General features: G+C 50.0%; 3 protein-coding genes across 3 annotated transcripts; 2 read left to right on the top strand and 1 right to left on the bottom strand.

Annotated features, from left to right (window-relative positions):
* Positions 1-4,719: 4,719 nt before the first annotated feature.
* On the top strand, positions 4,720-7,075 carry ETH_00010955 (splicing factor 3A subunit 2, putative; the record flags this gene model as incomplete). Its single annotated transcript, XM_013377310.1, has 7 exons — positions 4,720-4,791; positions 5,010-5,103; positions 5,347-5,495; positions 5,704-5,858; positions 6,373-6,464; positions 6,701-6,801; positions 7,001-7,075. 7 exons carry the CDS (start codon positions 4,720-4,722, stop codon positions 7,073-7,075), a joined length of 738 nt encoding a protein of 245 aa, XP_013232764.1.
* Positions 7,076-8,416: 1,341 nt separating this feature from the next.
* Positions 8,417-11,192, bottom strand: ETH_00010950 (uncharacterized protein; the record flags this gene model as incomplete). Its single annotated transcript, XM_013377309.1, has 2 exons — positions 8,417-10,321; positions 10,464-11,192. 2 exons carry the CDS (start codon positions 11,190-11,192, stop codon positions 8,417-8,419), a joined length of 2,634 nt encoding a protein of 877 aa, XP_013232763.1.
* Positions 11,193-11,867: 675 nt separating this feature from the next.
* On the top strand, positions 11,868-19,685 carry ETH_00010945 (uncharacterized protein; the record flags this gene model as incomplete). The annotated part of the gene is made up of 17 exons (XM_013377308.1): positions 11,868-12,269; positions 12,966-13,061; positions 13,470-13,547; positions 13,736-13,984; positions 14,147-14,180; positions 14,406-14,475; positions 14,637-14,707; positions 14,932-15,155; positions 15,340-15,397; positions 15,533-15,579; positions 15,735-16,421; positions 16,552-16,854; positions 17,070-17,103; positions 17,356-17,392; positions 17,804-17,884; positions 19,119-19,240; positions 19,498-19,685. 17 exons carry the CDS (start codon positions 11,868-11,870, stop codon positions 19,683-19,685), a joined length of 2,781 nt encoding a protein of 926 aa, XP_013232762.1.
* Between the last annotated feature and the right edge of the window lie 3,776 nt (positions 19,686-23,461).

Genomic DNA, 23,461 nt, shown 5'->3' with positions numbered 1-23,461 from the left:
TAGGTACTCCTGGACTGGCTCTCACACGCCTTCATGTGGCTTCGCGGCTCTGCAAATCCCTTCTGGGGTGCATCATATCATATAATAGTGCGTAACTGGGGCGCATTGCCGATCCGAAAGGAAGAGTTTGAGGATGCAGTGATAAAGATACGGGTGCAGGGGATCAGTAACTGCGTGGGAGCTTGTCCAACTGCGGGGCGCCGTCGGTGTTTAGGTACCGCGAACCCTTGGTAGCAGTGCAACCAGCAATCAGCCCAGGCGTTGTTTGTATGCTTAATTACAAAGGCTTGTGGAAATTTACTATGGCATTCATACCGACGAAGCTTTTTTTCCCTCCAGATCTCCTGCCTGGCTTCATGTGAGAACAAACACGTCGTGGCTTCTATCTTACAGCTTAACTTGCGTCTGCGCGCTGCCGGAGGCTACGCAGGGGTATTCCTCCACGGCCTAATATTTCGCAAATAAGACGAAAAATATCTTGGTTGAACTCTGATGCTACACCGACGTAAACTGATGACGGGGTGCTTGATTCTGCTGTGTTTGTTGTCTGTGATCCTGCCATAGCGAATACTTGTTTGAGCACGTTATGACTGTTACTGTGCGGATGTCGCAATTAGGCGAAAGAACAGATGATATGCTAGACCCAGCAAGTCCTCTCGAGCAAATGAAGGAGGAGTGGGGCTCGCTTGAAGCAAGCCATTTCTCCAGCTTGTTGCCCTAAAATCACTCCCTTCAACGCTCACCAGATTTGCCTCCATTCCGCCTCCCCTCGCACCACGCACACCAGAGAAACCCCGTCAAGTTCTGCCGGAGAGTGTCCAGATATATCCTGTCTCTGCTGATGGTTCGCTTCACCACGAAGCCTGCTGTCTCCTTGCAAGCCTCCTGTGCTGCAGACCGTCTGCTTTATGCCACTAGTCAGCTTTGCTCCTACACATCTCACCCGTACTCGCGATATAGACCCACAGGCAACAATGTCCACTCATGGCACTGGCTCTGCATTGGAAGGGTTGAAAAATCATCAATCAAGCTATATCGTATCTAGGCCTGTATTGCTGTGCACGACAGATTACGCGATGATGCCCCCACTCGCGTGTAGCGGGTTTTGCGTTACGGACAGTTTGCTACAAACTTTTGCATACCTTTAACCTTGTTTGATAAAGTGCTGCATAAACCGGAGCTGGTGGGCCCCTCACTTAGCGGGATCTTCCTGGCGCTCAACAGAAAAGCCGCGTTAAGATGTTCAACGTAGCCAGCAAGGCCGATATATGTATGCTATGTACTTTCATATACAATTTGGCCCCCCTAATTCTCCTGTCAGTAAGGTGGTATTCCCTATTCCGGAGCGTTGGGCCATCCCCGCGCCGTGGATCCCGCTTTCCTCGATGGCCATGCCACATGATGTTTTCCATTTCGTCCCAATGCTTTGTTATTATCCAGCTCTTATACTGAAAGGATGTTTTGCAAAACCATGCGCTGCCTTGAATTCGGGCACGCCCATAGTCCCATGAACTCCCCCAGTTTAGTAGCAACGTTCAGATAGGAGCAAGGGGCTGCTGAAGGTCCAGTGGTCCAGTACTGCCAGCTTGTGGCTTGTAGTGAAATACACACCTCTACAATGCAGCCCATGAAAAACCTTCAAGGTGATGTAATTTGTTTCATGAAGAATGACGACAAAGAGCGAAGCAACTACCGTGCATAGATATTTCGTCGTTGGTGGGTCAGGCGCAGTGTGCTCTGCAGTCCAACGTGGGTGTTGAAGCTTGCAATCGGCAATGAAGCTGCATTGTCCCGGACTGCCACACACGGAGGGATAAACGTCCGCGGTCATAAAGCTAAATATCTAGGGAAAACGTACCTCCAGTGAAGATGCTTAGACACTTTCACTGCCTCGATAATGTCTGTAGTGAGCAATGCTACCTACGCACCTATCTCGGCTGAATATCTGAGAGATATGACTCACCTACGTTACTGCGGGCAATGTCGCTGGTGCTGCCAACAGCCACATGCCGCATCTGAAAATGAACAAAGTGTTGTTCAAGAGCCTGAGTCTATGAAATAACGACTTTCTATGCCCCAACACGTGTTTCTTTGCCTTCAGCAAAGAAAGACAGAACAACACCTATGTGACCAGCCAGGGAGCAAACGTATTGGCCGAGCTGAGCATTGTCCGAGCTGGGTGTTCCTCACTACACACCCCGCACCCAGAGTCGTCCAAATACTAGTTACCAGCGTCCAGCCTATAGATAAGCACTAATTTCACATGAATCACCTCGCCAATGCTGGAGCAAGTACAATCCGAAATAGTCATCTTAGCTTGCCCTAGCACAAACAGATTCTCGGAGCTCGCTACACTGCGCTGCAGGGTGGAAATCCGTTGCAAGGGACATGCCGCACCAGTCTGGATCCCTCCGCACTAGCCTGAGGAGAGATCTAATAATTTTTCCGCAACAAATTCCGTTAAGCTAATACCAAACTGCTTCTCGTGTTCAAGTAAACCCCATTTGCTGTTTTATCGGATAAGTGAATATGACTGGAGCTGATTCGGGCACGCTCCGCGGAAGATTGCAGTGGCTGTCCAAGCCAATTTTTTTTCATGTTTCCTTCTGCAATTCCTCACCTGAACACTGTGCATTTGATGAGCCGTCGTCTTAGGCATTAAGTTTTAGTAGACACCGCATTTCATGTCAGAAACATTAAGGGTAAGCTGGCCTTCCGCAATATATAAGTTTTGGCGGCGCACATGCCACACCGTCATTAGCAGTTGATGGCATGAAGCTCAAGGCGCCGTGAATTTCCGCCTTACTGGCATTTAAACCTGGCTAGCACACGAGCTTGCGAACGTAGCCTCTTTATGGGCTGATTGCCCAGGGGATATTCAACGAACTTCTCTGTCTTGGCAGTTCCTTGGTGTCTGCCTTCCTCACGGTCGCTTCTTCTGGATGTCTGTGTCAAATCCTTCATTTTAGGTTTGTCGCGTCAAAAGCTGGCTTCCGTTAGAGGCAGAAGGTCAGGAAAGGTAAGCAGACGCTGCACTTGCTCGTGCCTCCCACAACTCTCGATTATGGCTGGCGGTCTTCTCTTGGTTGTATCCAGCTGCATGGTTTCGACACCGGAAAAGTCACTAGTCAGCCATATATCTTACCGCAAATTTATTCGTAGATGAAGGACTCCCTTGTAAGAAGGAGGCAACAATACTACTGCTGATTTCCCAAGTAGGGCGTCAGATTAGTATCCGAGCTTCATACTTGCATCATTTGCCTTAATTTTTCGCACCAAAGAAAGATTTTAGGATTTATAAGTCCGGATTGGGGGGTCCGTAGGTGCCGGCTACCGATGCCGTCACGTAAAAGCCGCTTGCAGAAAATCTTTTGTCATATTTGGGGCCGAAGTTTCCTTTTCGAAGTAAAGAAAAAGCAAAAACCAACGAGGAACAACTGCACCGGAGCAAAAGAATCAAGTCTTTCACAACCGTCCGCCTGCTCTGCCCCACGACCCTTTCCATCCCGACGAGCCGACTGCAATGTTGAGAGTTCTGGCTTTGGCCGCGACTGAGACGATCGTGTTAGTTGACAGGAAGTACAGCGGTATTGTAATATTACTAGGGGGCTTCACTAGGCCCTCTGAGCACCTGCAGCTGCCACATATGCTCTTAAAAGAAGTGCAAGCGCTTTTCTGTGCAATGTTAAAGCACTGTATGTACTCAGATTCAAATGCATGTGTGGTGACTGCGGTGACTACACGAACCTAAAGAGGCACGTGTTTGTAGATCCTCACTGGATGTCTTTTTGGATGCATGAGGAGCATTTAGGCGCAAAATACTTCTTTTTGGCACTGTGGGCGAGCAATAGCCCTTAGGACTGATCTACTTGGGGTCTCTATACACGTTTTCTGTTGTTCCAATGTTGTCTTCCCCTATCCCACTTGCGTGACTACTCTCCAGGAGGGGGTCCAAAAAAAGATAATGCGTGCGCTAGTGCTCTTCACGCAATTAAGGAGGAGCCCACGTAGGGTCTTGAGATCTGGTCTCTCTGGCTAAGTGTTACGAGTGTTACAAGCACGAGAAGGATACAGTATTTACCTGCACGTTGCCTCAGCTCAGGGTATATCTCAATACCCACTACAGAAGCATGCCTGAGCACCACTCAAGCCCCCGACATCATGAATAGGAACGTGTAACACGCTCAACAAGCAAAGACTCCTGAAAGCGTAGTCTATACTGTCCATAGAGGATGCACGAATATGTTAGGCTATGAGATAAAATTACAAATTTACGCCTATTCGTCCACTTTATACCGCTCTTAATGTCTCCCCGAAGCATTGTACCAACCAAACAGGAATGACAGAATGGGGGCTGGCGATGTGGACCAGCCGTTACTTTTCTCATGACTGTTCGTACCGCTTAATAATAGCTTATCTTTTCCACACTTGTTTTAATGGCATTTTGGGTCTACGTGAAGTTGGCATCTGCGCTGTCGGCGCTGGATTTGTTCGGTACCTCCAGCACTGCAATCTATGCATCAGAGCATGCATCATCCCATCACAAGCAGCGACACGCGGACTGCAAAGAACTATGAATAGTACTCCACTCGGATTATTCTTGTATTTTTTAGTTAATTGATTTCCAGGTTTCCAGTTGACTTTCCGGCCGCGTGCCGTTTTTTGTTTGTCGCCTCTTGGGCCTTCTATCCTGTCAAGTGGGAGATCTAGCACGTGAAAATGTCGGTGTATATGGACTACCAGAACAGAGTCGGGCACAAGCTCGGCTCTGGAGCTCCCGCCACATGGCAGGTGACTTGAAGCCAGCAAAGTCGTGCCGCTGTTGATCTGAACAGGTGAAGGAGCCTGTCGAGCAGGTTTCTGCACCTGTTCAGATCAACGGCAGCAGGAAGGATACGGTTGCAGCTGCCTTTGAAAAATTTTGTTGTTGAATTTTCGCCGCTCATGGGCTGTAATCGGTGGACATTTCTGGGTTTGTGAGCTATTGCTGCACCTTTTTTTGTCGACAGGAGGTTAACCTTGAGCGAAAGGAGAGGCTCCGCAGGCTGGCTTTGGAGACAATAGACCTCAATAAGGACCCCTATTTTATGCGCAACCACTTGGGTGAGCAGCCGTATTATTGTGAACGGCTGCAACTACTGCGGCAGTGACGCTAGGAAAGCCTGCAGGAAGCCTAGAAGCAGGGGAAACAACATTAGCGAGGGGATTAGGTATAGAAATTCTAATTTAACCGTTGCAGTGTGTTCCAATTTCGCTTTTAAGGTACTTGGCTACAGGCATGTAGCTGGTGGTAATCTATGAGTTGATTCATGCGGATTCTTCTGTTTCCCAAGCTTTTCTTCTCAGGTCAGTTTGAATGCCGCCTTTGCCTTACGCTGCACACAAACGAAGGTTCGTATTTGTCTCATACCCAGGGGAAAAAGCACCAGACGAATCTGTCGAGAAGGCTAGCAAAGGAGAAGGCTGATGCTGTTGTGGCTCCGATGCCGCTCAAGGTAGGAAGCCTGACTTGGTGTGGAGAGACGTTGATGCTACTTCTCTTGGCCTTCAGGGGTGTCTGACTTTGTTTTTTCGCTACATTGTTAATTCTAGTTCTGCCCTTGTCATTGCTGCCGACAAGTCCCTTGCTCTCTCCAGCAAGCATTCGCCACGTTTATCTTTTGCTTTCCGGTGCAATTTCTGTTTTTGTGGGCCCAACTTCAGACATCCAGCGGCCCCGGTCGTTCCACTGACCGAGTGCGCATTGGCCGACCAGGTTACCGCGTGACGAAGCTCAGGGATGAGAGAACACGCCAATTTGCTCTGCTTTGTGAAGTTGAGTATCCGGAAATCGTTAGAGGCACGAAACCATACCACAGGTGAGTTTGAAAAAAACTGCTCAGCATTCTTATCCACCTGTGCCGGCAGGGCTGCATGCATGCGGACTCCGTCCCGCATTTACCTGCGAGTTTATTCCTGTATAGTAGCAAGTCCACGCATGTTGATGAATACACGCGTGCGGAGTATAGTAGTTGACAAGCATTTCGGGTGCATGCCTATCGCTCTAGCTGACGTCAATGCGTAGTCGACACACATCGGCGGCGTGTTCACACAAAAGGATCCGTGGATATAGGTAAATGTTTGAGCTTGTGGTAGAAAGCATCCTCAGCGAGCTCATGGTGAAGTTTCGCTCGAATCGCTGTGCGCTGTGTCGAATTTTTCTGTACTCTATTTAGTTCATGATATAGCAAGAAACCTGTCGAGACCTTGTGGGTTTGGCGCGCATGGAATGTTGACGTTTTGTCTGACATTCACAGATAAATTCCAAAATTTGCTCTATTGTCATTCCCGTTTTTTGTGGTCGACTTATTGTTATTTGTGTTTCCTTCTTAGATTTATGTCGGCCTTTGAACAACGTGTTGAAACACCACCAGATGGGAACTACCAATTCCTCCTGTTCGCCGCCGAGCCTTATGAGACCATTGGTACGTCAATTATACTTAGGTTTTGGGCTACGGGGGCTCCCAGAGGGTACGGTTTATGAGTCTAGCTCGCCAGCACACTTGCTTGCTCATGAGTTCATTTGTGCGCTGACTTGCGATTCCACGTGCTGCGTAACTTCCTCTGGTGTGTCAGCATCGCCTCGACATACTTCTGTTTTCGGTTTAGTGTTGTGTTTCTTACGGATGGAATTTCACTGTGTCTTCTCCTGGTTGCACAGCTTTCAAAATCCCCAACATGGAAATAGACAGAGATGACCCGAGGCACCATGCTGCTTGGGATGAGGAGAAGAAAGTCTATACAATGCAAATATTTTTTTCAGTACGCGCTTTATTGATCCTGAACAGTAAAATGGATGCCCTGTGAACGTGGCATTCAATTTTGGTTTCAAGATACTGCGAACGATTCGTCCTTTCGCAGCATCGTTGAGGTGCCGTAACGCGTTGCTGTGTTTATACATCTATGAAAACATGTATTGCCGGAAGCGTGCCCCATTCAGTATTCTTCTGTTTGTCCGCAGAAGCGACAGCCCAGGCCGCTACCCGCGTTGCCTCAGCGTCCAACAACTTTCCTGCCTGTTGGAGCCCGATGGTGAACGTCGGGAGCTAGCTCGCAAGGTGCTCAAGAAAAAGGGGTTTCGAGGCTGGGAATGGGCTTCCATCGAAAATACACTACGCGTATTAGCACGCGTGGAAGTGCTGGTGTGTTCACACGTTCTATGCAGACATTTCTGTATCCACACGTCTTCGTGCACAGCTTGAATCCGCACTGGTGCCACCTGCCTCGCCAATGAGAGTATCTATATGGAGTGGATGCGTACATTCGCTCATGAACCCACGGGCATCGAGCATACGTTCCAGTATCTTTACGCAACGGTGATATTCAGAGGCCCATGTGCATATGCATACGCAAGAGAAACTGCTAACGGGATAGTGCAGGCGTAGGACGTCGCTGTGCTGCTGATTTTCGTATAGTGATAGAAGGTTAAGGGAATGTAGGCGCGCAGGCGAAGCCAAGTGAGATGTACTGATAACTTGCGGAGTTCATTACTGCGCACAACGGCTCCCAACAAAATGAGAACCTCTGACTAGCAGATATGTGTCTCTTTTGGAGAGGAGTGAAAGAGAGGACTTAGCCGCCCCTGTTCTATGAGGGCTCTCCAGCAAGAAAAATTCCCGTGCTTGGCTGTGCCAAAACTAATTTCTGAAGGCCTTAGTCCAACTTAGATCACGGGGCCGCTAGTTCTTGTGTTCAGGCTGTTAGAGTCTCCGGGGCAAGACACAGCCCAAGACCGCTAGTTCTGGTCGCCTGGTAGCTGTACAGACAACACAGATGAAAGCAATAAGGATAAAGTGCGCGGAAGAAAGTGGACGCACAGCCAAGGTGAAGTTGGGGAGTACGATCAAGGACTATGCCGTGGCGACAAACACACTACGTAGGAAGCCCAGGAAATAAGGCATAAGTTCGAACATAAAATGTGTCCAAGCAGACGCAGAGACCGCCAGTCAGTGACGGCTAAAGAAACGGATTGTCATGGAACAGCTTGAAAGTGGAAGAGACACAAAGGCAAAGTCCCAGCACGAAAAATTATGGTGCTGGCTGTGCCTATAGACAAATGTGCATTTTGGGGCCAACTGCTCAAGGCAGACAGACGGCAATATATGGGTGCAGCTTGGAGTAGCAGGATAGAGATAAGAACCGATGTGAAACTCCTGGGCGGGATGGGACGACCCTCAGACACACATGTCTTCCACTGGTGCTGCGCCACGGTGCCACACGCGTGAACGGTTCTTATCCCACTGGGGGTGCGCCGTGGTGCCACGCTCGTGAGCGGTTCTTATCCTAAACTGCTGCAAGCGAAGTGCAGCTGCAAAGCACCTTGCGGACGCAGCATCTGGGCTTGCTGAAGAATAGTTTGTTCTTGCAACTGTTGGCACTATTCATTTTGCATATGCGATTGATAGTATTGCCTGATTTGCTGCGAGAGCAACTTCTGGTGGTGCTCCACACGCTGCTGCTGCGAAGTGCCATGGTCTTCCTGTAACCGCTGCCTAATGTCTGGCTTTGTTCTTGGCTGCTGCTGCGCTGGACCAAGCAGCTTCTCCGCGAGCTTCAGTGCGTCGCTTATCAACAGATCTTCTTCTGATATCTCCAGTTGCTGCTGAAGTTCCGGCTGTACTTTAACTGCATTAACCGGCCCTGGAGAGGGCAACGTGCTGATTGAACACTTATTGCTGGGCCTTTCTAGCAGCAGAAGCAGCTGCCGCCGCTGATCTGCTGCGTCACAGAAGTTCCCTGTATGAAGCAGTCCTAGAAGTTTTAGCGCTGCAATTCGAACCCTCTGCTCTAGTGGAATGTGTTGCTGGGAAAGTGCAGCAGCAGCTCTTGCTGCAGCGGCTGTCGCAGCCGCTTTGTCGCAAGAAGTAAAAGAACACAACTCCGACGCTTCCGCGACACTTTGCGCATTAAAAGCAGCGGCTGCTGCAGCGGCTGCTGCGCTCTGTTGCTGGACCTTTGGGGACTCGAATTCTGCAACAACTGAAATTAACAGCTGCCAATCTGCTGCTGCTGCTGCTGCTGCCATAACCTCCGCAAATGCGATCAAAGGGAATTCGGGTGGTACTGCTGCTGCTGCTGCTAGTAGACTGTCATGCTGGCCCTTCTGCAACTGCTGCTGCAAGTCAAACACTTGCAGCTGTTGTTGGTGTCGCTGTTGCAGTAGCCTCAACACGCCCAGAGCTTCCCTTGGCGCCGCTGCTGCAGCGCAGCAACGCAAAAGCGTCAGATAGGGAGCAACACTGCCAAAGGGGGGATAGGCTTGCAGTAACGGCTGCAATTGCTCGAGCTGCTGCTGATGGAGCTGCCGCTGCGTGCCGATTAAATGCTGTAGTTGCTGAAGCGTCTGTTGCTGCTGCTGTTGTCGTTCCGCGTGAGAGTGGACGAGCAGCTGCAGCCCTTCCCTCCACCGGCCCCCCACTGCCAGCGCCTCTGCAGCTGCAGCATACACAGCAGCAGCATCAAGGGGCAAAAGCTGTTGCTGCTGACGCTGCTGTTGCTGTTCTTCAAACTCACGCAGAAGCGAGTCAACCGTGCTGCTGCTCTGCTGCTGCTGCGCAGCAGCAAGCAGTGACAAGAATGTCTCAGTAGTGGGGGCGTGCGCTTCCGCAGCACTGAAACTCCCGAAAATTTCATCGGTCAGGTGGTCCTGACCGTGCTGCTGTTGCTGCTGCTGCAGCCCAAGCAAGTCCCGCTGGAATATGGACATGGCCAGCTGCAGCCGGCCTGTTGCTGTTGCTGCAGCGATAGCAGCATTCACAAGTGGCGCCATAGGCAAGTATGAGTCCCGCTGCAGCAGCTGTTGCAGGTGTTGCAACATCTCAGGCTCCAGCTCGCCCGAATCTTGCTGTTGCTGCTGCGGCTGCTTCTTTTGCTGTTGCGAGGACTGCTGGTGTTGCTGTTGGGCCACGCGCTGCTGCAGCACTTCTTGGTGATGCCTCAGAGCACAAAAATCTGCGTATAACTGAATCGCCTTTTCATATCTGCCTGCTTTAACACAGCAGCAAATGAGAGCCGTGTAGACACTCGACGGCAGGGCCTGCTGTAACGCTTCTGCTGCTCTTGCTACGGCTTCTCCTGCATGCTGCAGCCCAGCTGCAGCTGTAGCTACAGCCGCTGCCGCTGCTGGTGCAACCGCAGCAGCGGCAGCACGGATTCGTCGCTGCAGCTGCTGCGCTAGCTGCAACGCAGCAGAAGCAGCTCCTGCTTTGCTGCAGGAGCTAACAGCGAGACTGAGAACGGCCAAAGAAGGCTCGTGGCCTTCCTCCTTGATGTGTTCCAGCAGCTGCACAGACATCGGAGACTGTAAACGTAGACGCCTACGAACAAGAACCATGGGACGGTTACCTATGTTGCTTTACAGAGACGGCAAGAAAAACCCTAAAAACTGTACTCAAGACCTTGACTGTACCAGCCCTTGACTGTACCTTGAGCATCCCGTGGTACTCTCCAGCCCTTTCCATCAGCGCAGCAATACTATGAAAAGTTGCGTCATCTGGTGGTGCCCCTGACGCCCTCATCTGTTTATACACCTCAAAACCACCCAGGGAGTCTCCCTGCCTCTCGCATGCATGCAGCATGCAATTGAATATTACAGCTAGCCGCTTCTTTTCACCCATGCCCTGGCGCTTTGGGGACCCTGGAGGATTCTTAACAGCGGACGAAACCCATAGCGCGCCTTCTTCGCCGATGGGGGGTCCTCCAGTGCTTGCTGCCTCAAGCAGCTGCAAAGCACGTGCCAAATCGATCTGGGGGGTGTCGTCGGCTTGCTGTTGCTTTTCTTGCTGCTGTAGTTGACTGCTGTGTGAATCGCCGGCTGTCGCTGACCTTAAAAAATGACTTGAACTTTGTTCCAAGTGTCTGTCCGTTGCACCCAAGGGACCTGAACTACCGGAGTAGCGGCTGCAGCTTTCGAAGGCCTCGTTTATAATGCAACATCTGCTTCTGCGGCACGCAGGGACTCCCCACTGCACAGCTGGGGACAAAAATCCAAGTGTGAGTCCCCTTAAGGTTTGGAATCTCAAGACGGCGCTGGGAGTCGGGCACCCTAGTGTTGCTGCTGTTGCTGTGTGAAACTGTTGCTGCTGCAGTTGCAACAACAATAGAAGAAGCAGGCGCCTTGTTGCAAGTCCAACTGAACAACTTTTGGTGTCCATGATCCAATAGCCAGGCGATTCACACGCCAACGCAACGGCAAAGACGCCAGAAGTGGAACGAGTTCACAAAGTCTGATTTAGGGCCTCCTGGCATCTTGCTAGGCTCATGCTGAACAGTCCTGTTTCCTGAAGGCCGACCAGTGAAGCGGGGAAGAAGTTCAAGAAGATGCCTCTGACTGCTACTTACGCTGTTCTGAAATCTGGTAGATGTGGGGGCAACTACCACTCACACGGAAACAAATTGGTCAGTCTATTCAACTCTGTAAGCATAAGGTTGGATAAAGCCGTGAGACACGCACTCTCAATGTGGGGCCCCAAGGAACGCCGTCGCTGCAAGACACTGCCTCAAGCCCTGAGAACGTTTATGGGTTGCCACTAGAAATTCGCCATTAAACGCTAAAGCGGACGAAAATGGGACAATTAAATATTTCGCTCTATACCGCAGTTAAGATCATTAGATAGATCAGCGAAGTGACTTTTCAGTGCTTCACGAAGTATTATGAGAAGTGTGGGCCCTGATTTCCGATGTCTGCATCGATACATCGGGAAAGGGAACTTCTTTGTCAAGTTTAAGATAAGAAACTCTCAAAGTCAAGCCATTTGGACCAGTCCAGGGCTCTACAACTGGTTGTATGGAAGCTTAAGCTCAGCACTCCTGAGAGTTGGCAATCAAGGATGTATGGATCCTCCGCCGAATTCCCTGTTGCTGGGCCTCTATTCGGTAAAGAAAACTGCAGGGGGCTGGCCGATAAGAGCTTCGAAAAACGCAAGGCTGCAGCTCATGCGCTACAGCACGTTATCAAGCAGCAAGTTGCTACTGCTGTTGCTGCCGCGAATAATGAGGAAGCATTTGCACCAGCAGACGCTCCCACAGGCAACTCCGAACAGACCGAAACAGCCACTCCTTCCCACCGGCAGCGACGGCAACAGAGACTGCAAGAAAAGCAACGGGAAGCAACCCAGTCAATCGTACAGCAGGCGACTTCCGCCCTCACAGCTGATTTTTTGTCGAGCCCCATAGCCAACATACGTAAAGGAGGTCTCTTGGGTGTTGCTGCAGTGGGCCTAGCTTTTGAGGTAACAGAATAACTACCCCATAAGAGTCAAAGAGCGTTTGAGCCCATGCTCGAGTCGAAGTGTTACTGCAGCACGCATTTTGGTCGTTCCTTTGCGAACACTTCCGACTGTTCCCCAGATATGCCCGCAGACGTTCACACTGCTCTACCCCGTAAACATTTATTTGCGCAAAAGTTTATGCCTGCATAAACGTCTGCCAAAGCGTTCTTATACGTAGCAATGTGTGGGAGTGCCACAAGTTAAAACTGCCACATGTAGATATGAGACTATCTATATATATGCACGTATATTCCTAAAAGCGTGCATGCATCAGATGCACCTGATAGCTGGCACAAGCATCTGTAATCTTTCGAGCTCTCACTTGCTCTGAGATTGATGAGTATATTAAAGCAGGGAACTGTGGATGCAATCATCCCCCTGTTTTCCCCTGTAGGAATCTGCCGGTCCCTTTTGTGTTCTTTTGGTTCAGCGTGGTTTAACTTTGTCAATGGATGACATTTCGTTTCAAGCGTTTGCCACCCTGTATGACTCTGCTTTTCCCTCCCAGTGTCCGAGGGCGTCTCCCTGTGCTTCTCCTTCACAGTCGCTGCGTATTGTGGCACGTAGCCCTTGGCCTGCATCTGTGGTACCGACCAGCTGACAGTGCGGCCATGTGGTCTTGCCCACCTTTCAGATCGTTTTTGGGTGTATGCGCAGTCAGGAGGGTTGGACTGCTGCTTACAGCTGCTGCTAAGGCCTCTGCTGAAGTCATTTGGGGATCCCGATCCTCGCGTTAGATATTACGCCTGCGAGGTGATCAGCCATTCTCACGAGCTTTCTCCATCTGTTTCTTCTTGCCTCTGTTAGTCTCTATGTGGCCTACCCTATGTCGCTCCACCGAAGCCGCTGCGTGTGTTGTTTCATCTGCGGTGCTCAGTAGGAAGTGTATTCGTCAAGTTGTGCTTCCCATCGTTTTCCTGCATTGCCTCTCTCCTATGTGCGTTCGTCTCCGTCCATAGGCATGCACGCGCCGTTTTCTGTCTCTATTCTGTTGACTTTCTGTCTCTTCGCAACAACAACTGCAACAGTGACAGTGGCTGCTGCTGCTGTCTACCAGCCAAGTTGCAGCACAACGCTTTTCTCTCTGTGAGCGCACCAGCTTTCCGCCTGCTGCTTTTGCTCTGCCGTTTTTGTCTTTGCCTTTCTCATCTAAATTGCCAGAGCCTTTTCAACGTCCTTAAGGCCGCAAAGGGTCTCTGCCTTCAGTTCCTACCAGAGCTCTTCGACGGGTTGTGTAAGGTGAAACGGCTTTCTAGGCTGTACATTTAGACAGCCGTGCATCTGCGCATCTTTATATCATCGTTTCCATGTACAGATTTCTTTGCTGGAACGCGTATCCGTCTTTCCAAGCGCATACATGCAGGTTTCGATTCATCTTGACGCACTTTCTCAAGCATGGGGTAGTTCAGTTTGTGATGTGTGCGCAGTTGTGTGGTGACGTAGACCGAGAAGTGCGGCAAGGGGTTGGTTTTGTCGACAGCCTGTTGAAGGAAGAGACAGCAGCAGCAGCAGCAGCAGCAGCAGAGGCAGCGACAGCACCATCGCTGGCGGAGCCAGGGGCACTAAAAACACGAACAAAAGCAGTAGAATACCAGGACGGGCCCATAACTCCCGCTTTCGTTCACCTGCTCGTTGAGCGCCTGCTGGTTCGCAACCCTTATATCAAGCTTCTTGCGGTAAATCGGCAGCTCTAGTTTCGGAGGAGCAACATACTATATACACAATATGCCATTATTTGATGATCGCATATAGCGCCTCTCGGTAGGGAAAACGGTCTGCTTGTCTGCGAACTATGGCGTGGAATTAAGATTCCAATCTATTTGCTGTGTGGCATGCAGCTGTCGTGGATTTCCCTGCTTGAATCACACACAGGTGAGTCTTTTGCGGTTTTTTTTCTGTTGCTTCGGGCAACAGAAAAAGTGGTTCTGGGCGCCGTCTTCATTGCCCTTCCTAGTTTCATGTTTGGACAGCAGCAACTGGAGCAGGACATATTTCAAGTGTATTGACCAAAAATCCAAACAGTGTGCTTCATGTGCTTCAGTTACAGTTATCGCTGTGTCTCCTGGTACTGTTTTTCTCGTTGATCATCGGTCGCAGGCGTCGATATGCTTCAATATCTGCCATTGTTTTTGGGGGGATTGCTGCAGCTTCTTGGTGACTCTCATCGGTAGGTGTTTCATTCTCAGCAGCGCCGAAATACTATTGATCCCAGCAGAATAGGGCTACCAATAGGGCTACCAAGCTAAGCGTCAGCAACGCATGATTATGTGAAGCAGTAGGAAGGGCAGCAACACATCCAGTTGGAAATGCAGTATGCTTCTGCTGCAGCGATATTCGTCAAGCTGCAGACTTATGCGTTACGAATCTTTTAGAAGATCTTCGATCGGTCCCTGTCGAGAGTACGTGGTGCATTTCCAGTCATTGCTGCAGTACAACTATGAGGACAGTCTATGACGACAGTCTTCCGTGTTGTTACCCCAATCGCCTTTGCGCGTGTCACTTTTGTCGCGTTTGTCGGTCCGCTTTAGGGTGCAGCCCAGTTGTGCTACGCTGTCACTACGCTGCTCGCTTGTTGGACCCGTTCACCGGTGTGCTTTCTTTTGCCGCTGCTGTGTTGCTACAGCTGATCCAGCTGTCGTGAAACAGACTGCTGAAGTAGTGCTGCAGTGCAGCGACAGCAGCAACAGTTCTTTTACACAGCTCACGTCGCTGGTCTGGCTGCATGAGCTGCTCCTGTTATTGCTGCCGGATGAGGGGCAGCAACAGCAGCAGCAACAGCAGCATGATCTTGCTCTACCGGAGACTCCTATCATACGCTGGCACCTGGAGGTGCAGAAACAACTCAAGGTAAGCCTTGCTGCTCAAACGACAAAGCTGCAGTCTGAATACGTAGATCAGGCAAAGGGGTGGACAGCTGTCTGCCGGGGCGTTTTGTGGAGTTGTTTGAGAAGCTGGCGGCGCGAAAGTCAGGGTTCGAAACATAGGCTTCTGATCATCTGTGTTTATGCACTTGCTCTGGCCGCGTTTGCAGCCTCTGGGCTGCAGGATGCTGCAAAGCATATTGCGCTGCGCCGCCGACCAAGAAGAAGGTGATGCAATCCGCCAGCTGTCGACACAGCAGTAGCAGCAGTACAGACAGCAGCAGCAGCACCTACAGCAACCAAGAGATGGAGACCTTAATGATTTGTACAGACTCTGGGTTTTTTGCATGTGCTTACTTGCAGAGATCGCACGCTTGGGGACAGAAGTGCACGCGCACGTCATAGCCCGGGTACAGCATTTCCCTTGCGCCCCATTAACAGAATGCTCCTGCGATATTTTTGCAATCTGTTTCTAATGCGTCTCGTAGTGCAGGGGCGGTGGTTCTGGTGGTAGCACAAGTGTTACTTACGTGCACCAGGCTGTCCTGTCCCACTATTTCCACAGGTATTGGTGTCGACTGCTGCGCTTGACTTGTCGGACTTCGTAAGCAGCGCAGCACGGTATCTTCGCATGTACACACCACCAGGGTCTACAGGAAGTACAGCGCCCACAGACAGTGCAAGTACTACTGCTGCTGGCCAAGGGGGCGATGTGCGCTCGCTCTGCCTCCAGTGGATGGAGTTAATGCTAGTAGAGAAGCCACACTTATTGCTTATGGGTAGTCCACAGGAACAGCAGCAGAAGAATGGCCAGACACAGCAAAGGCACGAAACGGCTTTAGGTGAAGGCCTTTTGCAGACGCAACAACACGAGGAAGACTGCAATCAGGGAGAAGCAGAGAGTTTTCTGTTACAGAAGCAGCAGCCTTTAGTAGCCGCAGTACTGTACACTTCGTTGACTACTGAAGGTACAGCAGGTGTAACCGCTGCGGCTGCAGCAGAAGAAGGACCAACAACTGCAGTGCAAGTGCAGGAAGCTCCAGGCCGGCAACAGGCAGCAACGACCCCCACGGCAGGTTCCGCTCCCTCCAGAGCAGCAGCGACAGGAGCAAGGGCAGCGGCAACAGTGGCAAATCATCTTTTGCGGATGTCGTTGTCCATCCTCAGTCGTTTTGTCCAACAAAGCGACACAAACCTTAAAATTGTAGCGGAAGAGCTACTGGCCCTTTTCAAATCAAATCGCAGCCTCCTTGTAAACTGCATATCCCAGTCATCAGCTCGTCAGACCGCCTTGCACTGCACGCGTATTGCCTGCCATCCTTTGAACATATCCTGCATTTGGTTAAGTGCTCAGGACACTGAGTTAACGGTTTGCGGCACAGGACAGCCGGGGGCACTTCGTCTTGCGGCAGTTGTGCACCATGAGGAATCCATGCGAGGTGTATATCCATTTGGCGAGACAAATCGAACGACTTTATGAAACAGCGAGAACAGGACAAAAGAAGGCAGCAAGAAAGGAAGCATCTGGAGAAGGATGTGCAGCGCAGAACTATGCGACGAAGGTTGCAGGCAGTGAGGAGGCAGGTGGTGTGCAGGTTGAATTGTCGGAAGACTTTCTTGAGCGGTCAGTACAATTTTCGCAGCAGATAGTTCAAGCCCTCAGCATCGACCTGTTGAATGCTAAGGTAAGCCTCACGGCGTTGCGGGGTCGCATTCTCCGAGCGTATACTCCGCGCAGCTTTGCTGATACCGACGTAGACGAGATATAATCAGAATTTCGCAAATTCAACGTAAGGAATGTTTGTGACTGTCATCACAACCACTAGTCGAAGGAAATGAGTCCACGTGGGTGATGGGTTAATGAATAGATGTCAACAGTCTTATACTGTACGCTTCACAGGAAATGGAAGCCGCCCGGCAGGAATTACGGAAAGGTGAGTACGTGTGAAACACGAGCCACAGCCGCAACAGCAGACAATACAGCGACTGCGCACTTTTATGCAGCTTTAACAGCACCAAAGCCGCAGCGTGTTTGAAGTTTCTGGAATGAGAGCACTATTCGACTTCACTTGACAACGATAAATGGAGACCTGATGGCACTTTTTAGGGCTTGCAAGTTGAGCGCCTACGGTTGAACAATTGTATTCTAGCGCATCTCATGAGCATTATTGGTGCCTCTTACACAGATGACAATAGGATGTTTGAAGCTCTGCTGCCAACGTGGTGAGCCCCACAGTAGCTGCAACAGCAGGGACAGCGGCAAAAACTGTGACAACGCTATAGATAGTATCAGCAACATGTTGTACTTGGGCTGCGCCATAATCTGGCATAGAAGGTGCAACAGCTGTATCAACAATACCATACGCAAGTGTTTACTAGAGCCTAAATGACACAGCTCTGTCTAGCACAGTAACTCCCTACAGTGCACTCTTTACTCATCGGTTGCTGAGAATTTGAAATTCGATGGGTTTTCAGGGTGCACGGGGAGGTTTGCTGTAGAAATGCTTTGCTTCTAGAATCGCCTGGCTGTGAAACCGCCTCGCCTAAATCTAAATTTTGCACGGCATGGGAAAATTCCTGATTATTCTTTGCTGATTTTTCTGGTTCCTTTGCTACTGCTTTTGGGTTTTGCAGGGCACACAATTCGGTTTGGTTGATAGCACTGTCATTGTATTCGGGCAAGTTTCAAGTTGCTGGAAGCCTTGTCTTGATGCTGTAAGGCTCTGGGAGCTTTTTGAGATGCACAGTATTGGAGCCATATGCCAGTGTAAATGGTTTGTGAAGGTGCCTATACAAGGCGATGCGTTTTCGTGCCCACTTCAATGCTTCGTGTATATATCTGTACGTGCAGTTAGCTAGTAGGTAAATGCATGCGTGCTTTCACATAGGCGTACATGTACACCATTCGCATGCACTTTACATGCGCACCTTCATTCTATATAATGTGCAGGTATGTCTACTAGTGCGTGCGTGGACTGAGTACTGAGCTGCGTATTCATGCGGTCATGCCCTTCTTGCTTTTGCCACTTCTTTTCGTTACATCTCAGCACAAATGCGCGAAACATGTCTTCGTGTATAGCGAAGGCAATGTCCCTTTCTCATCTTTAAGCGACTGCAATAGTCTTGCTTGCTTGTCTCCGACTGCAGCAGCAAAGAAGACGCTCTCCCGGATTTAGATCTACTGCAGCTTGAACAGTTGGTATTACTTCTGGAGAGCAAGCCTTTCGCTCTCCTCCGAATGCAACTACTGGAGCAGCCAGCAAATCAGCACCTTGTTACTGCGATTAAAGGTTAGTGCTACCTGCGTTTGCTGCATTTGACACTACAACACGTGCATTGACGACTTTTTGCGAAGAGTGAACCATTGCAGCAGCAGCATTTGAAACTGATTTCAGAAGAACCACAGTTTCCTGGTGATTAGCGTTTGTGGCTACAAATCCTTCCCTCAGCAGATGTAATCTTTCGACTGCAACACCTTTACACATATGCAATGGCGACACATTTAGGCGTAAGTATATTTGCACGTCGACTCCGTGGGCTTTTCTGCTGCTCGTCAGTGTGTCGTTAGTTGCGTTGCTTTTGTCTGTTTGCTCGATCACGACCGTTTATTTCCTGTGGACTGTTCAGGCCTGGGGATGTTGCTGCCTCAAGGTCCCGCATTCTCCTTGCTCCGTCGACGGCTGCAACTTGCCTCTCCTATGATCGGCTGCTGCTGTGTCTCGAGGCGCCGGTGCATTTTTACCCTAATGACGCCATTTTGCTCCGATATTACCCTTCGGAGCAGTGCCTAGAGCGACAGTACTTCCTGTGCTTCCGCTTTTGTTACAGAGGGCCTTTTCATCAATTGTGCATATTTATCCCTCTACGAATAGGTGTTTATGTGGCGCTCCATTTGAACAGGCATTTTTGTAGCCTTTGTGATAGATGCTCTGGGCTGTGTGACTCACAGAAAGACCGAGAATGGCGTAGACAAACAGGCTGAGGCCCTGGTCTCCCGCGCATTATCTCTTGCCAAAGAGGCAAGGGACTATATCCATGGAGAAGTATTCACTATGATTGCGTCGGAAACGGGTATGTCGACATCTGCTCGCGTAGAAGAAGCGGAGAGCTCTAGCAGCAGTTCTCGCTGTAATGAAGTTTTTGATATGAAGAGCAGCACGGCACAGCGTGCTCACGTTTCAGTCGAGCTTCGCAGTATACGTTGAAATGCAAAAGTGAACTGCACAGTTGGGTTACACAGGGAGACAAGTTAATCAACAGGTATAGGGTTTGAGTTCACGGGTTTAGTGCCCGATACTTGGCTTCGCGAGCTTTAGCGCTTCTTGCAGATCATACGGAGAGTTATGATCCAAGCACACCCAAGGAATTAACAAACTTGACGAAGATGCGGCAACAATCAAGTACAAGTCTCCAGAAGGCTACATCAGTGCAATCTCTTGAAGCAGCTCTTGATGAGGCGCTCACTGAGCATGGCAGCGCCCTCAAAGCATTCCCCTCCATCGATAGTGACACGTGAAAACTACTAAGTTGCGTTATGGTTGTTCGCACGAAATCGGTGAGCCTCTTATGTGGCAATGCCCTCTGACAGCAACAAGCTTTCGAAGCATGGTTTTTGAACAGGCTTGTAAAGTTGCACGCCGATGCGGCACCTCCAGCTGGAACTTAGATAACGAACTTCGTCGCCTCTGTTGTACGTTTTGCTGCCACGAGCAAAGCCTGTCTTGGGTTTTGCCGATGGCCAATCGATTATTTCTTGATGGTTTAATATCGCGTTTGCGAACAGCTATCCTGCTTGCTACGTTAGCAAAGTAGTTGAGTTTCCTAAAGCAACGAAAAAAGTGCTCAGGACCTCTGAGACTCTGCCAGGATACCAGTAGCATGAGGAGGATAGGGGTTCCATCACTGCTCCCTCGTCCCCACAGCGGCTTTTACCGAATCACTTGTCACTTCCACATGCGTTGCCTGCTTCTATATCGATAGCGTGTGCGAGGGCTACAGCCACTGCGAGGCACTGCACTGTGTGCACTGGTTTGCTTTAGTGTAATTTGGAGTCCAGCCAATCGATTACTGTTGAACAGCTTATGCAGAGAGGCTTGAACTCGGTTGGTGAAATCTGTATTCGTGCGTGCACGTGAGGATATGCGAATACGAGGTATCCGTGCTGCGCACGCATGTGGAGCGCCCATGTGATTCACTTTTTTCTGACCTAAAAATTAAATGTCTCTTTTTCCATTTCAGACCTACTGGGCATCGTGCTGGAGGCCTTAGTGGCCTGGGATGAGTGTGCGCATTGGTATGTGTAGTGTTGCGTTTCGCCTCGAGCAGAGGCTTCTGGATGAAGGCCTTCTCCTCCTTCTGGCAAGAAAAATTTCATTGTACAAAAGTAATGGAATAGCTTTTTAGCAAAAAGTGCATCCGGCGAATGTGTTCTGAAGTCCTTCACGGTTGCTGGCCCCCAGTTGATCCCGGCTGGTTGCATTGATAGAGGCGTCGAAGTTCAGATAAACACTCTCCGTGGTTTAAGACACTATGGAATGTAAACTGAGGACAATATAGAAGAATATAGGACGAACTGAGCAAGCCACGGCCTGTTGACAAGGCGTACGATTAGGAACAGGAAAGGTAAGGCTGCAACGAGACAGGTCAACAAGCGGATTGGGGAATTCCCCAGATCTTATAAGAGCACTAAAATGAAACAAACATCTGCCCGAAAGCATTACAGACGCTTTACAATGCCTCGTTTGAATACCGTACGGAGTTGGTGCGGGATCGGAGGTGCAAGGTTGCGACCAAAAAGTGAACCCCGCTTCCGCTTTGGGCTAAACACTCTTTAAGCAGCGTATGGCGCTGCTCCATGCACTTGTATCCCGTTTACTTGGCGTGTTCAGGACGGGCCCCGTGTTAGAACCTCACTAGTTCGACCAGTCTTGATTCTTTTGTCCACTGAGCGTACAGCTTGAAACTTGAAAGTTCCGGCAAATTCTCTGTCCACGATACCAATCTAAGCCTCATCTTTCTCCTGTAATGGACACTCGTAGCTTCTAAGCGAACTGCACTAGCCTGATTTGCTAAAGTGTCTCTCTCGCCCTCAACGGCCTCGGACTGCGGCAGAGACGGGCAACACAATAGCGGACCAGCTTTACGAAGTCATCCACGCACGAAGACGCGGGGAGGCACATGTGACGAGCCCTGAAACGTCTGGTAAGGCTTTCGATTACAGCAGGACGAAGAGGCTGAAGGTGACGTGCGTGGCTGCGAAATAGCGGCAGTGAAAAGGACACGCCTCGGTAACGCCCTCTAACAACCGTAACAGTCTAGAATTTTCGCCGGACACTCATGCATCCCGGTAATGCAACGGCTCTGCTATTTTCCCCTTCCTGAGAACACGTGGTGCTCAAACCACCCTGGGAAACATTTTGACGAGCTACCTCAGCTCAGCCTACGCCAACTGCTTGCTCTTCCGCAGCACGGTGATCGTAGGTGTACGCGCCCTTCTTGTTCGTTTAGTTTTATTCTTCACTCGAATGAGCTGAAAGGCTTTTCGCCCTTTTCTGCTCGCAGAATCTCAGAAGAACCTTTGCAGTGGTCTCCTCTCAGAAAAAGATTCGTGCATACGTGGAGGTCTCACTCACCAGTGTGCGCACAGACAATTCCCCTCACGCCGCTTAGCTGGTGACCCACTCGAGTAATGGGAATCTTGCTCATCAGGCCCGCTGCTGCAACTGGGCCAATTCATTTGCTCTCAGAAAAGAGTTAAAAAGCGTGTTAACCATTATGTCACCAAAGTCATGCATGAGTGCGTTCATTATATATCAAGAAGCGGGACGGACCAATGTTCTGCGTGCAGTAAGCACAGTTTACCTTCAAGAAACTACACCATACAGCAGACCCACGGTTTCTACGCCAAAGCTGTTGGGCTGTGGAAGCATCAGGACATAATTATGTGGGACGGTCAACGGCACTGGACGGTCAACAGCACTTCTCCTGCTCATCACACGAGATGACGCACTCTGTCTAGCACAATTTTAGAAGCGAAAACCGGAAGCGACGCTATGGAAAAGCGAAACTATGCAGGCAATTTATTTAGAAGGCAAATTTATGCAGGCCTGAGGACAGTTTTGTCGAGAGAAGACCATGGGAGAGCCATGAGGGCGCGTAGAAGTACAACCAATGCAGTCCCACTTTGGTAAATTAGTGGCTAAGAGAAACTTTGGTCATGCATTTACTCGGCCCACTGTGTTGAGCAAGGCAGCGAGTCAATGCGTTTTCAACTGCTTCTGACAACTGAAAGCGTTGGTAAGAGCCACAAAAGAGAGGGTATCTGCGGTAATCGTTCGCCTGAGGCATGTTCAAATGCTCCAGGGAGCATTGGCGGCGCCGAAGCTTGCAGCAGGTATATACAGTGCGAACTTCGCCAGACTGCAGGTAAATACGCTAGACGTGCAGCGCACTGCAAGTCAGGTTTCACGTCTGGAATTCACCATTATACAACTGAAGCACTCTAAAATTGGTGCGTTATGCTCAGTGGTGCTGGCCTTTCTATGAATTCAAGTTGTAGGCGCTGTAAACTTGGCACAGGCCAAAAATTAGAAGAACAGGGAGTCATGCTCCACACGAAGGATGTAAGTTGCTTGCGCCCGACTGAATGAGACTGCTTCTGCAGCTCCCTGTGAGAACGATGCGGCGAGCTCATCATCATTGCTTGAGGCCAACCTTTTACCAAGGCATTTTCAAAAACTATTCTTCAGGTTACATCAAATCTTTAGGAACCCTGTTCATTATCTAGCCGTTGTACGGGGATGTACTTCACAGCAGGCCCTGGAGTAGTGTAGGGGCTCTTGTAACATAAGGACTGTTTTTGAAGAGTTCTTAGTGCCAAAAAGGGGCAGTATGCAGTTTGATAAGCACTACATATGCTGAAATCGGGGACGAGATATCCCAATCGCGGAAACCATTGAGCAGATACATCCTTAAACAACACCAGCCCGAAGCGCCTGAAGTCACGACTCGATGATTCCCTGAAGTTTTTACCTGTATATTACACTTAGAAAGAAAGAACTAAAAATATGAGGAACGCTAGTAAGTAAATGCATTGGGAATCGCCATTCGCCTTGCCGCTGCTGCAGATCGCCCTTGGGGCTGACTTCGGAGGCTGCCCCGCCAGCCCTTGCCCCCAACCAGAGCAGAAACGCATGTCTACAACCAGTTGCATACAAGCTTTAGTGCCGAAACTGGTGGGTTTGTTTCTGGTTGTTCTTGGGTTTCCCCGAGTTTTTTGGCAAGTTTTCTAAA

The sequence above is a fragment of the Eimeria tenella genome, genomic scaffold (genome assembly GCF_000499545.2).
Source record: "Eimeria tenella Houghton genomic scaffold, Eth_scaff5, whole genome shotgun sequence".
NCBI lineage: Eukaryota > Apicomplexa > Conoidasida > Eucoccidiorida > Eimeriidae > Eimeria > Eimeria tenella.
This window is presented reverse-complemented; position numbering and strand designations above follow the sequence as displayed.